Below are 13,457 nucleotides of genomic sequence, written 5' to 3'. Positions count from 1 at the left end.
GAACCAAAACAGTCAGGCTACAGATCCCCTTCTCTTAATGACTTTGCTATGCTGCCTGTCAGACAAGAAACAAGGCAATAAACAATGAACAGAATAAATTCAGTAGTGTTTAGTACTTTGAAAAAATAAAACAGGGTGATGTGATGGTATTTGTGTGTTGGAGGGACAGGGGTGCAAATGTAGATGTCAGGGAAAAACTGAGGAGGTGATTATTTGAGCTGAGACTTGAAGAATGATAATACAGCTATGTTGGGGCATAGACAGCAGAGATAAGCTAGTGCAAAGGAATCTTGCTTGTGAAACATAAATGCAGGGCTGGCTGTGGCTAGAGCTTATTGTGTAGGAAAGTGATTGATTAGAAGTGAAGCCAGAGAGATCGGTAGGAACCACACCCTAAGAAACATCAGGTCACATTAAGAAATTTGACTTTTATTCTAAGTGCAGTGGATTTTTATGCAGGAGTGTAACACTACCTGATTCACAATTTTAAAAGATCACTCTCATTGTTACAGGCAAAACTGACTGTGGGAGAAAAGTGGAAGCTGGAAGATCATTAGGGGGCAATTGCAATCCAGGCGGAAAATGATGGTGGCCTGGACTTGGGTAGTGGAATGAAATTTAGGGTGTATGTTGAAAGTAGAATTGGCAAGACTTGCAAATAAACTGGATGAGAAAAATGAAGGAAAAGGAACTTAAGTAGGAGCCCTGGGATTTTGGTTTGAGTAACTAGTATGACGGTAGTGTCCTTTACTGAGATGTGTAAGACTAGGGGAGTAATAGCTTCGCTAAGAAAAATCAAGATTTGTATCTTGAACTTTATGGGGGAAGGGACTTTTTCTATTGTTTTGTTTCATGTAAAGTTCAAAGAAAGAGTTCTAGGGGTAAAAAGCTTTTCTATGTTCAATTTTATGAGCTTTTTACATTTGAAACCAAGTTGGGGGAGTTGAATTTTCATTTGTTCAACAAATATTTATTGAGCATCTACTGTGGCCAAGGACTATGTGATCAGATACCAAGATGAACTAAGCAAACAAGATCCCTGCTCCCAGAGTGGTTTTTTACGGGGAAAGAGTAAGGACGATTGGTGATTTCTCATTTTCCTGTTCGCTGCCTTATTAAAACTTCACCTAACACCTGAGTAGCCATCTTACATTAATAACTGCATCTAGTGCTCCTGGCAGTTGGGCCCACCGTTTTAAAAGTTCCATGTCGGTTAATACATAAGGAAGCTCTAATAGTGGCACCTTCCCTCCCACTAGAACTCAGGCTTTTTAAAAAATAAAAATTTTAACAAACAATACGAATACAACCTTTGCTTTGAAGACTAATATTTTTGCAGGAATGGTACCTTTATAAAGATCGTGGTTGCCCCCGTACATATTTGTTCTTTCTTCATATCCAATTAAATGAAAACACTAGTCTTTCCGTAGCCCAACTCTCTAGGGTTGTTGGGTCTAGCTCAGGAGAAAGGAGCTGGAGCCGTTGGATTTAAACAGTTTGGTGTAATCCTTTTCTACGCTCTCTCTCGCTAGCCGGGGACGTGGTGTCTGCTACCCGGGGCTTTCCGTCCACGCAGTACCGGAATGAAGGAGTCTGGGAGGGGGTCGGGAAAGTAAAAGACGGAAGAGACATTAAGTAATTGGCTCTTGACGGTATAAAACGATGCTTAGGGTCTACTCTTAAGCACTGATTTCAAATGCCCGCCCCCTGGGCAGTTTCAGCCCCGCCCCTTGCTGTCGTCACGCCGACTTCCACCTTGGCCTCCGCTGATTGGTCCCCGCCTCCGCCTCTGAAAGGCGGCTAAAGAGCTTGGGGTTTGCTTCCGGGTCTTGGGCTTTAGCCCTGGGCGCAGAGGTTTCTGGGAGCCAAGATTTAAAATGGCGTCTGTATGAGCTCCTGAGGCAACCGCATCGGAGCTCGGCCAGAGTGAGCGGCAGTAGGAAAGCAGAATGTGAGTGGGGCGGGAAAGGGCGATTGGGGACGGAGGCGGAGAAGCGAGCGCGGGCAGAGGAGGCCCTGGAGCGGCGGGCGGGTGGTGGAGCTCAGCGCTTGTCAGGACCGTCCCCAGTCCCGGGCTGGCAGCGGAGAGCGCAGCGTGAAGATGACTGTGCAGACAGCGTTAAGCAGGGTCCGGGCGCCCCCACCCCTCGCCGAATGGGGCAGGGGTGAAGGGTCAGCGGGTTACCGGTGACAGCCCGAAGGTGAACCCCCCAGAGGCGCTGGTAATGATAACCCGGGGGGATGTGGGGGGCGGCGGCGCCCCCAGAGGCCGGCAACCCTGTTTCTCCCTCTCTGGGTACATCGCTCTCCCGTTTTTTTGAAAATCGAGAGAAGTGTACCATTTCCCCCAGTTTCCCCGACACTTGCTTTTCCGACGCTTGAGGATGTTTAGTAGCCACATCTGCTATGCAGTATCCTTCAGTTGCTCAAAAGCAAAAGTAGCAGAACCTTTGGGGGTGGGTTCCTGTGTTTAGAGCATTTCTTAAATTGTAATTTGCAAAAGATCTGATTTGTGTTACGTTGGCTGCTGGAGAAAATTGGATCAACAAAAGGTTGTTGGAGAACTTTGCCTCTAACTGTCATCAAAGTCTAGCTTTTTTTCCAGGACACTCGGTAGCTTTGTCAGTGATTTTTTAATATATCTTTTTTGTTTTTGTAGTTACTATCCTATTTTCTGCTGTGTGAGATTTAGATAAAATGGGAACCTTAAGGAGTCTGGTGGACTAAGGTTGAGCTGAGATTTTTTGAAACTCGGACATGGCAGTACTGTATTTTACGAGGGTGTTGACATGTCAAGTCTCATCATTTCTTAATAATCCTATTAGGAGTATCCCCATTCCACAGATGACAGAAACTTAAGCTTGGTGGTTTGCCGGAGGTCACAGAGCCAGAAGGAGAACAGGAACACAAACGCATATCTTCATGACAGACTAAATATCTGTCATGTTCCTTGTACACCCTGAGCCTCATTATTTGTTTTGTTCAGAGCTTTTGAGGTTATTTTATAAGTTTTGGGGAATAAGTTAGGGAAATTGTTTCACAAGGAGGGATATTGATTAATACTTTATAAAATGAGAGTTCATCATATTGGAAATAACTTGACATTGTTTTTCTTCAAAGCATAGAAGATGACAACAGCAGCTAGGCCAACTTTTGAACCTGCAAGAGGGGGGAGAGGAAAAGGAGAAGGTGATTTGAGCCAACTCTCAAAGCAATATTCAAGCAGAGACCTACCCTCTCATACAAAGATAAAATATAGGTAATGAAGCCTTTTCTGTTTTTCTTGTTTCACAAAGCAAGACCAAATCTGTTGAATGACATGGTCATGAGATAGTACCATGTGTGGGTTATTATTACTTACCTATTTTCATAGGAGTAGAATGCAATAGTGTTTCTGACACTAAAATTATGCTCTATGATTGTAAAATGCTACTAGATATTCCTTAAGCAGAAATGCCAATTAACAAGGAATTTCCATATGTAGATGGAACAGTAACTAATACATTACTTCAGAGGCACCAGGCTCTGTCAGTACTAATCAATATGAGATTAAAAGTGTTACTCTAACAAGCTGTGAACTAACATACTAACCAAAAGTAAAGACATTTTGATCAGCCTGCAGCCTTATTATAAGAAAGTATGTGATTATTTTGAGTTTCTTGAAATATTGGATACATCACAGGATGCCTATTAGTAACCTTCAGATTAGGATGATCTTGTCCATTTCCCCCAATGGGACTTTATGCTTCAGGGACTCAGGACAAAGTTGCTTTTTGTGAATTGTCTTCCATTACTACAGCCATGTGTTTTTTAGAAGTATTTCTGCCCTGTTTTGTTTCTACTTTAGACAGACCACTCAGGATGCCCCTGAAGAAGTTCGGAACCGTGACTTCAGGAGAGAGTTGGAAGAGAGAGAGAGAGCTGCTGCAAGAGAAAAAAACAGAGACCGGCCAACCCGAGGTGCCAACACTACCCCAGACGTTTCTCTCATAACGTTATGTTGACAGTAGTTTTTCTTTCATGTGGTAATTGGAATGGATTACTATTTTTGTTTGTTTGCTTTTAAATTTGGGTGTGAGCTGTAGCAGTTTCTTGAAAGATTTGATTGGATTAGCGATGATAATGAAATTGATTCCAATTCCATCTTTTTATGTTTCTGTGTTAGAAAGAACTAGGTGATCTGGGGATATTTAGTAACCATTGTTTCAGTTCAGATCAACGAGTTTTTAACTGCTTACACAGCCAGACTTTTTGAGGCCCCGTGGTTTCTGTCTATGAAATTCTTCCATTTTTATTTCTAGCGTATGTAAACTATTTCCTAAATTTCCTGAGAGAGGCTACAGTTCCCATATTAAAATCAATACTTTTATTAATTCATTCAATAGATATCTGCCAAGGGCTTATTTGCCAGGCACTGTGGTTATAATCCCTACTGTCATGCTTAAGACCTGAGCTCTTCTTGCCCACAGGTCCCTAAAATGTTATAAGAAATGCAGGATTTGATTCAGTAAGCTAGATAATGTTTGTTTTCCCCCAGAACATACAACCTCCTCTTCAGTGTCAAAGAAGCCTCGGTTGGACCAGATTCCCGCTGCCAACCTCGACGCAGACGACCCTCTAACAGATGTATGTTTTACTTCCTCCTCTCATCTCCATGTAGTCATTTACTTACCATTTTTCTGAAATACCTTTTTATCTATTCTTTTGGCTTTAAGAAGCGATTTGTATTTATTTTTACTTACTATTATTCAATTATAGCTCTGACTTCAATGCTAAACTCTATAGTTTATTTTAAAACGAAAAGCATTATCTTGTGGTTAATCAAATTTCAGGTTTGATCTCTGGAGAGCCAGAGAAGGAAGAGATCTATTAAAAGATACGCTTCCCTAAAAAATAATTCCCTGTATTAAACCATGGAAATTGGACTAGTTATTCCCCTTCAGAGGGCACTCTTCAGACTAGGCTCTTTATTGATGGCATCCCCTGCAGTGAGTGTAGGGGCCTTTCCATACTTGCTACCAATGATGCCCCTTCCAGATGTTCAATGCACTTAATGGCTCCCTCTGTGCTTAGGGAGGAATGTGATCTAAGTGGAAGGTTTTTAAGGATTGGCACTTTAATTAACATTAAAATTTAGTGGGACTGCACAGTCTGTAATTAATTTGCAGTTTTCTACATACAGAGGAAAAATCTGAGTGACTTTTCAAGGGTAGCATCTAATAAGCATATATATTAGTAATTCTAGAGTTGACAGACTAAATTAAAAATTAACTCAGTAATTCAATATAAGGAACTCAATTTTAAGTGAGATATAATGATTATTCATTTGAAACTATTTTTTTCTGAGAATTTAGCAGCCTTTTCTGTACCTTTGACTGTCTTTAATTCCTAGTTGTTTTGAGCTATATAAAATTATTTTGACTCCCAGGGTCAAAGTATGTAGTGTGTATCATACTTTGTTACTTTGTAACACTTAGTATAAAGTGTTCCTTTTCTGGTTTTAGAAATATTTTCATATGTAAATTCTCATTTGATTATGTAAATTTGAAAGGTCCTTCATTATACTCTTTGCTGTTATAATGTCTAAAATACATCAGAGGTTGACATTTTAGTAAGTAATTGTAAGCTTTTTTGTGGGGTTTTATTTTATTTTTGGTTGTTGCTAATTTTAACCGTATTTAGGTACATTTATCTTTCCCTCTAGGAAAATTAATCCTGCTCCAAAGATTTGATGAGTGCCACTTTTATGGAAAAAAATGAATAATCTGTTTTGTCTCCCATCTCCTGGACCATCACCATTCTTTTTTAGGAGGAAGATGAAGATGAAGATTTTGAAGAGGAGAGTGATGATGATGATACTGCAGCTCTTCTTGCGGAGCTGGAAAAAATTAAAAAAGAAAGAGCTGAAGAGCAGGCCAGGAAGGTAAAACCAGCATGTTAAATATTCACATCTTCTCACATAAACTAAAGTAGAAGTGTTCTTTAAATCAAGTAATATCACCTTATATTAGAAATCATCCTTACCATGTCTCGATATTATAGGACCTGTAGGTCTATAAATCTGGTGATTCCTATCTCCTGGTTATGTTAGAAATTCTTTCCAAATAGTTCAGACATACTCATCAAAATGCTCTTCGTTCAGTTATTTGTTCAATAGACATATAGTCAGTGTGTGTTAAGTGTCAGAAGAATCAAAGATGATTAAGATGTAGTCATAGCCTACAAAGCACCTACAGGTATAGTGAGGCCGTCTTTATCTCTCTCCTTGTCTTCTGACCCAGCCTTCTTTCCAGGCACTTGCTGAGGCCATCTGTCAATAAATTTTATATAACCTAGCTTCTCTGAGTCCCCACAGTCTCTACATTTACACAGTGGAAGGAAAGAATGTCTAACTCAAAGACAGTTAGACGAATTAAATAGGATCCATAGTACGTACCTTTAAACTTTGAGTGAATTACCCATAGTAGTAACAGTAAGAGACAACACTTGGGAGGCAAGAGCAGGTCAGAGCACTAGAGATTTGTAGACCAGTGCTAAAGGAGTTTGAGCTCTCTTCCAAAGGACCTGTGGAGCTAGTCGATTTCAGCTGGAGATGGTAAGGTTGAGTATGCATTTTAGAAAGATTACTCTGGCTGAGGTGTGGAGGATAGAGGAAAGAACTGAGTAGGGGGCTGTTCCAATAATCCTCACATGCAGTTATGAGAATCTTGCATGATAGGAGTTGGATTTGAGAGAAGTAAACAGATCCTGATAGAGCTATCAAGGAGATAAAATTGACCAGAGAAAGTGACTGATTAGCTGTGGCAGTTTCTGGGTTGATGTTGGTGCTATACACTAATCAGGGAATGCCGAAGGATGGGCATGTTTCAGTGGAGAGGAAAATAATGAGTTCTGTTTGGCACATACTGAACTTGATATATTGTGAGACACTCAAGTAGATATATCTGCCTCCACTTTTTTTTTTCTCCCCTGGCCACACTGCACAGCATGCGGGATCTTAGTTCCCCGATCAGGGATCGAGCCCATGTCCCCTGTAGTGGCAGTGCAAATTCGTAACCACTGGACCGCTAGGGAAGTCCCTGCCTCCACTTTCAACCAGAAAAGAGCAGCTTTTTTAATGGGCTTCTGTGTAAGATTTCATTTGAACCAAGAATTGCTCTATTTAAAAAACGGAAAGAGACTTGGGGAAAAGACTGATGTAGGTTAATGCTTAGAACCTAGGGAGGTAGAGTTCAAATGGATCAGAAGGGTCAGGGAAGAATTCAGAAGAGAGGAAGATTTTGGGAGAGGCTTTGAAGACTGCTAGAATTCAGATTTGAAGAAGAAAAATATTTAAAAATACAATTCCTGTCAGAATGTGGCATACGATAGCGTAACTCCTGTAGAATTATAAGACCATTCCTACACTGGCACACCACAAGAGGGCAGTTGTCTGTTCCAAATTCTTTTAGCCTCCAAATAGCTGTGGATACGCAAAGAGACATTTAAATGCATTTGGTTGACGTTTAAGGAGCATAAACATTTTAGACAGAAGATCTTGGCAATTTTGCAAGGTTCATCTGATTTCTTTGTACAAAATGTGTTGGTGTTTTTTTTTGGAGTTGAATGACAGTTTTATTCCATTTGTCCCCCATTTCCCTGTCTGGCTTTCTAGTGGCTGGTTTTTGAGATGTTCCAAAATGTTTTCAAACCAGTCAGCCTGTGTCAAGGGCTGGGAAACTTTCTGTAAAGAGCCAGATAGTTAATATTTTAGGCTTGCAGGCCATACAGCCTCCGTCACAACTATTCAACTCAGCTAATTGTGATACAAGCAGCCATAGGCAGTGCATAAATAAATGGCTGTGACTGTGTTCCAGTAAAATTTTACTTACAAAACAAGATGGTTCAGATTTGACCAAACCACAGGCTGTCCATCCTTTATACCTATAGTCGTGAAACAGTGTACCTGGTACTTGAGTATGGAAAGAGTTGGCACCTTTTTTCCCCAGTGCCATGTATGGCAATCAACCAGTAACTCTAAAGGAAATAATATTCTGAACATAAAATGATCAGGACCTTATTACATCACATATGTTGTTATATTATAAATTTGGATACATTGTATGCTTGAGCTCCTGTTTGTCTAGCATCTCAGAGATATGTCTTTTTACTTTTAGCATCAATATAATTTGTTAAAAATAAGTATATAATTTTTAGAAAGCTATCTGTTCTTAATCTATGATGGATGCTCCTCACTTTTGCTTGCTTAAAGTCTGAAAATGACTTAAAGGAATTTTCCTGTTAATTTCCCTGAAAATTGCATCTTCTCACCTCCCAATTATTTGGCCTCATAAAAATGAAATCAGTTGTTCACACTTGATTATTAAAATGAAGTATCTTTAACCTATATAGAAAATCAGGTTATTTTTCCAAGTGGTCTAACACAGGTTCATTATAAATAGACTTCCAGAAAGTCCTTTTTCCCTTGGTATATTAAGTCATCAATTTTGTCACCCCCAAAACACAGCAAAGTGGGATCTGTCTTTGGTTTAAGATAGCATGGAATCAGGTAGATCTAGAAGTTATGGCTAAGGATTTTAGACATTTTATATTTCTAATTCTAAGAAGGATGAGGGTGATTTGAGTTTAAAGAGGTTAGTGCTAAAATAAAAGTGAAGAAAGACAAGCATGTAACTGATAACAGATGAGACAGATAAAAATAGAAAGTCATTAACAATAAATCATAAGAATAAAATGGGTAAACCTCAGGTAAATTAGTAGAAATGCATGTTTACTGAATATAATTTTTTACACGAGGGTTTATCTTATTTTATGACATAATTCTTGGTTAATAATAACTTGTCACCAGTCCTAGAGATGCGAGTTTACATTGTTAGTAATTCAAAATAAAATTATTTTTAATCACAGTTATATATAACCCTTCCTTAAAAATTGAGATAATTCCTTTGCTAAATGTCTTTTTGATGTTTAATATCTTCTTAAATTATTAGAATATTTATAGATGTACTCTCTTAAACAGTTATGTAATTTTGTATGTACTTCAAGAAAGAAAATAGATTTAAATATGCAAGTCAAGAATGTCAAAGTCAGAAAGAGACTAATGAATGTATGATGGCAAGCATGAAATGGTTATAATGAAAATGCCCAATTATTTTGATAAGTGAGACTTTTCTGGAATGTCTTAAAAACAAAGAAAAAGCAATACTACCTTGATGCTTATCCCAATCTCCCTCTTAAAATCTTAACAGTCTTTTAAAATATGAGTTATATTATAGGATTGATGCCAGAAGTAATATAAGTAAATATGAATCTTCCCTTCTTGTTGGCAGGAACAAGAACAAAAGGCTGAAGAAGAAAGGATTCGTATGGAAAACATTCTGAGTGGAAACCCTCTCCTTAATCTCACTGGCCCATCCCAACCTCAGGCCAACTTCAAAGTTAAAAGAAGGTACTGTACAATAATGGGTTGGAGAGGTATGTACACACACACACACACACACACACACACACACACACACACACACACACACACACACACACACACACACACACACACACACACACACACACACACACACACACACACACACACACACACACACACACAGACACACACACACACACACACAGTATGAGTTTTATAGCAAACTATATTATGTAAAGCTTATAATACCCACTTTCCACTGAGATTTTTCTCCATCACATTTTGGAATAATGGAAGGAGAATGAAAGAAAATAAACTTATTTTCAGTATATATTTACAGTAACCAGCTGTGTACCAGAGATTGTTCTAAGTACTAGAGACAGAGCAGTGCACTGAGCCCTTGACCCTACAAAGCTTACATTGTAGTTATATGTGTCAAGGGTCCCCAAAACCATCCTTCACATTCAGAGACTAGAAGGTCTAAGGGGGCTCAGCATGTAGCTGTTCTCATGACTAACTTAGTGAAGATACACAGCCAGATCATAAAGGGAAAAGGCACTGAAGGAAGTGTGTGTGCTTCCTTATGCTGTGTCCCTCCTATGAGGGGTCACACAGAGCACATTCTTTACCCTAGTAATGAAAATGCAGCAACATTTGTGCAGTGTTGCTGCCCAGGAAGACCCATTAGAGACTCCCAGGGTTTTTATTGGCTGCTCATATAGGCAACCTCTGCCTAGTACATACCAAAATTGAGAGTCCCAGAAAGAAAGCAGGTGTTCATAAACCACATATTTGTACAGACAGTCTAGACACAGTGACAGTGAGAAGATTCCTGCAATCCAAGTTTCCAAATGCCAGCCAGGGACCAACCTTGCAAGCGGCCTTCCTAAGGACAACAGTCTCTCTCTCTCTCTCTCTCTCTCTCTCTCTCTCTCTCTCTCTCTCTCTCTCTCTCTCTCTCTCTCTCTCTCTCTCTCTCCCCCCCCTGTGTGTGTGTGTGTGTGTGTGTGTGTGTGCGCGCGCGCGCGCGCGCGTGCGCGATCGAGAAACCCTGCTGTAGGCTTAACATTTAAACCATATCTATTATTTCTCACCACCTCCACTGCTGCCATCTCCATCCGGAGTGATGCAGTCCCCCTAACTGGTCTGCTTGCATGCTCACCACCCTCTCCATCCCTACCCCCAGGTTTTTTTCCTTAACATAGCAGCATCATGGTCCTTTTAAAATAAAAGATCTCTTGCACTGCATGGTATCTGCATTCAGCGGTTTGTTCCTGCTGAGTGTTCAAAGGACAGTGCAATATAAATTCAGTATTTGGCATCGTTGGTTTTCTTGGCTTTGTGCATGTTAGACCTGGTATTTCTACTGAAACAGTATAAAAAAACAGATCTCAATCCTGTTCTAAACCATCCAGTGGCTTCCTGACTCATTCATAGTAAAAAACAAAAACAAGTCTTTACAATGGCAATTGCATAGGCAAGGGAGGATTTGCAAGAAAGGTGACATTTTATTAGAGACTAGACTCGAAGGTATTTGACCCGAGCTATTGAAAGGATAGAGATGGGGAAGAATGTGAACTGAGGTGGGGAGGCGGAGGGACCGATTTATAACTTTGGGATGATATATATGTCTGTGTGGTAATGTTGAGTAGGTAGCTTGATACACGGTTCTGGAGTTAGCCCAGGCTAGAGATCATGAATTTGGGAGCTGTCAACTTACAGAAGTTTCCTGAAGCCATGAAGACTAGATGAGGTTACTTAGTGAATGAGTATAGCCAGAGAGGAGGCCAGAGGACTGAGCTTGGGGTAATATTTCGAGGTCGGGTAGATGATTAGCTGTCCCTACCTGGAATAGTACCTGGTACATACTAGGGGCTCAGTAAATATTGATTATATGAATTATGAATGAAAAAAAAACTAGGCTGAGAAGGAGCAGCCAGTGGGGAAGAAATGAACCGAAAGAGGCTGGTAGGTGTCTTGGAGCCACACAGACAGTTTCAAGAGGAGGGGAGTATTTATCTAGGTCAGATATTGCTGACAGGCCAAGTGAAGTGGGTACTGCAAAGTGGCGGTTGGAGTTAGGGCCCTGGGAGAGCAGTGCTGGTGTTGAGAGGGAGGGTCAAAGCCTGTGGGGAGTGAGTTGAGGAGAGAGTGGGTAGAGAAAAAACTACATTGATTTATATTTGTATTAAGCTATATAGTTCTGCCTTGTTTGGAAGCAGATAAAATCGTTTGGAGACTGAAACATGTTGTCTTAATGTGCAGATCACATTTGACCTAGCTCTGCTCAGCTTTTCACATTTCTCTGCGCTGCACCAGTGATGACTTAAAACACTGTTTTCAAAGATGCCCACGTTCTTTGCTTATTTTCGATGTGCAGTTTCTTCTAGAGTGCATACGTCCACAGGCAAACACACACATTATATAGGCTTTCATTTTATATATGTTTGTGAGAGTTTATGTATTACATATATGAGTTTGTGTTTTATATGCTAGATGATACTTTGAAATCATAATCTTTATTTTCTATAAAACATTTATTTTGTAGCCCATCCGTGGGTGGTTTTTTGTTTTTTTTTTTTAAACTTACACATTATGAAATCCAACCAGGAGAAACGAACTAGAGATTCCTGCCCTAAGCTCTTCAGCTGCTCTTGCTTTGTGTTTAATGTAGATGAGAGCCAATATATGAGCCTTAATTGTTTTACCCCAATAGTTTCTTCTTTTGCCCTAAATTGTAAATACTACAGTGAATGATTACTAAATGTTAACTGATAAAAGAGTATGTATAAAATCTTTAAAACCACATAATCTAACTATAGTAAATCATCCAGCTATCATCTAGAGCTGTCCATACTAATCAGGGTAGAACCAGGTACTGCCTCTTTGTTTTAGACCTGAAAACATTAAATATTTATGTAATTTCTGCTTTTTAACTCAAAGTTTCTTATACTGGAGAAATAATAAGAATGTTGTGTATGTTCTAAATAAGGATTACCCTTCCTATTATAAAAAAGCAAGCTAACAGCCTATTAAGAATTACTTTATTCTTTTGGGTGTAATTGCTACATTGAATGATGTACAGGTTGAGCATCTTTTTGTGTGATGAATAAGCTTTACAGTTCACAGGGTGTTCTTGTCTGTTGATACAGGCATTGTAAGATTGTTCTATTTTCTTTTTTTCTTTCAGGTGGGATGATGATGTTGTTTTCAAGAACTGTGCAAAGGGTGTAGATGATCAGAAGAAAGACAAAAGATTTGTAAATGATACGCTGCGATCTGAATTTCACAAAAAGTTCATGGAGAAATATATTAAATAGTACAGTTTTATGTGCTTAATTAAAGGCTGTAAAATGTAAACGATATGACTTTATTTTGGTTTTTTTGTTTTTCTCTTCCCCCCCCATCTAAATTGTGTATAGGCTTCCCTAATTTTAAGTTCCAAAATATCTTTTCCTTTATTGATTGCTAACTTGATAAGGACTGGGAATTGGTTTAACCAGTTGCCATCTCAGTATTTCCAGTCATATGTTTTTCTTTTGAATATGGGAAAAGGAATCTGCTTGTAATAAATATTTTTAATAATCTTTGTCAAATCTGTGTCCCCACCTTTTTTGTTGAACTGTGTGCAGCTTATAAAACATTGCATATTTTCTTTCGTGTGTTGTATTTCTTTGTGTTAACTTTTTCTCCTCATGTCTCTAACATTGACTTAAAGTCAGTTAATTCATATCTCCTCTGTATCTTTTAGAAGTGTGATGAAAAATTAAAGAGATTCCATTTTGGACCACCATGTTGGTATGGAAGAGTGTCATCAAACAGGAAGCACCCTGAGTGTGTGTCAGGGAGCATGGGGTACCTCTCACTTCTGCAGGCGCCCCTTTCTTTTTTCTCAGCCCAAAACAAGAGCTCCTTAAGCATGCCTAGGAAGCATGTGACGTTCACCTGTGTTTTGGTTACTCAACCGCCACGTTTCTCTTGAATGAGATAGGTAGAGCTTGCACACTGACACTCATTAGATGCAAAACCTTGG

At 39.4% G+C, this 13,457-nt stretch overlaps 1 protein-coding gene and 1 non-coding gene across 3 annotated transcripts; both read left to right on the top strand.

The window, feature by feature from the left end:
• The first annotated feature begins 1,814 nt into the window (after nt 1-1,814).
• On the top strand, nt 1,815-13,078 carry CWC15 (CWC15 spliceosome associated protein homolog). 2 transcript variants are annotated; one of them, XM_030883733.2, is made up of 7 exons: nt 1,815-1,951; nt 3,121-3,259; nt 3,848-3,960; nt 4,538-4,626; nt 5,810-5,923; nt 9,330-9,448; nt 12,615-13,078. In XM_030883733.2, the coding sequence occupies exons 2-7, from the start codon at nt 3,129-3,131 to the stop codon at nt 12,742-12,744; spliced, it is 696 nt and encodes a 231-aa protein (XP_030739593.1). In that variant the 5' UTR covers nt 1,815-1,951; nt 3,121-3,128; the 3' UTR covers nt 12,745-13,078. The 2 variants fall into 2 exon arrangements, with proteins under 2 accessions (XP_030739593.1, XP_030739594.1); XM_030883734.2 differs by having other exon boundaries at nt 1,829-1,951; nt 3,126-3,259.
• On the top strand, nt 10,664-10,801 carry LOC115867548 (small nucleolar RNA SNORA8). The gene has a single exon (XR_004045179.1). It is a non-coding gene; the product is annotated as a small nucleolar RNA SNORA8 (small nucleolar RNA).
• Nucleotides 13,079-13,457: the final 379 nt, after the last annotated feature.

The sequence above is a fragment of the Globicephala melas genome, chromosome 8 (assembly GCF_963455315.2).
Source record: "Globicephala melas chromosome 8, mGloMel1.2, whole genome shotgun sequence".
In the NCBI taxonomy this organism is placed as follows: domain Eukaryota; kingdom Metazoa; phylum Chordata; class Mammalia; order Artiodactyla; family Delphinidae; genus Globicephala; species Globicephala melas.
This window is presented reverse-complemented; position numbering and strand designations above follow the sequence as displayed.

What these genes read in the sequence shown, in the direction of transcription:
- CWC15 (XM_030883733.2), top strand. Translation starts at nt 3,129, where the DNA reads ATGACAACAGCAGCTAGGCCAACTTTTGAACCTGCAAGAGGGGGGAGA. An exon ending in CATACAAAGATAAAATATAG is followed by an intron (nt 3,260 to 3,847) that starts GTAATGAAGCCT and finishes TTTCTACTTTAG; the next exon opens with ACAGACCACTCAGGATGCCC. An exon ending in AACTTCAAAGTTAAAAGAAG is followed by an intron (nt 9,449 to 12,614) that starts GTACTGTACAAT and finishes TTTTTCTTTCAG; the next exon opens with GTGGGATGATGATGTTGTTT.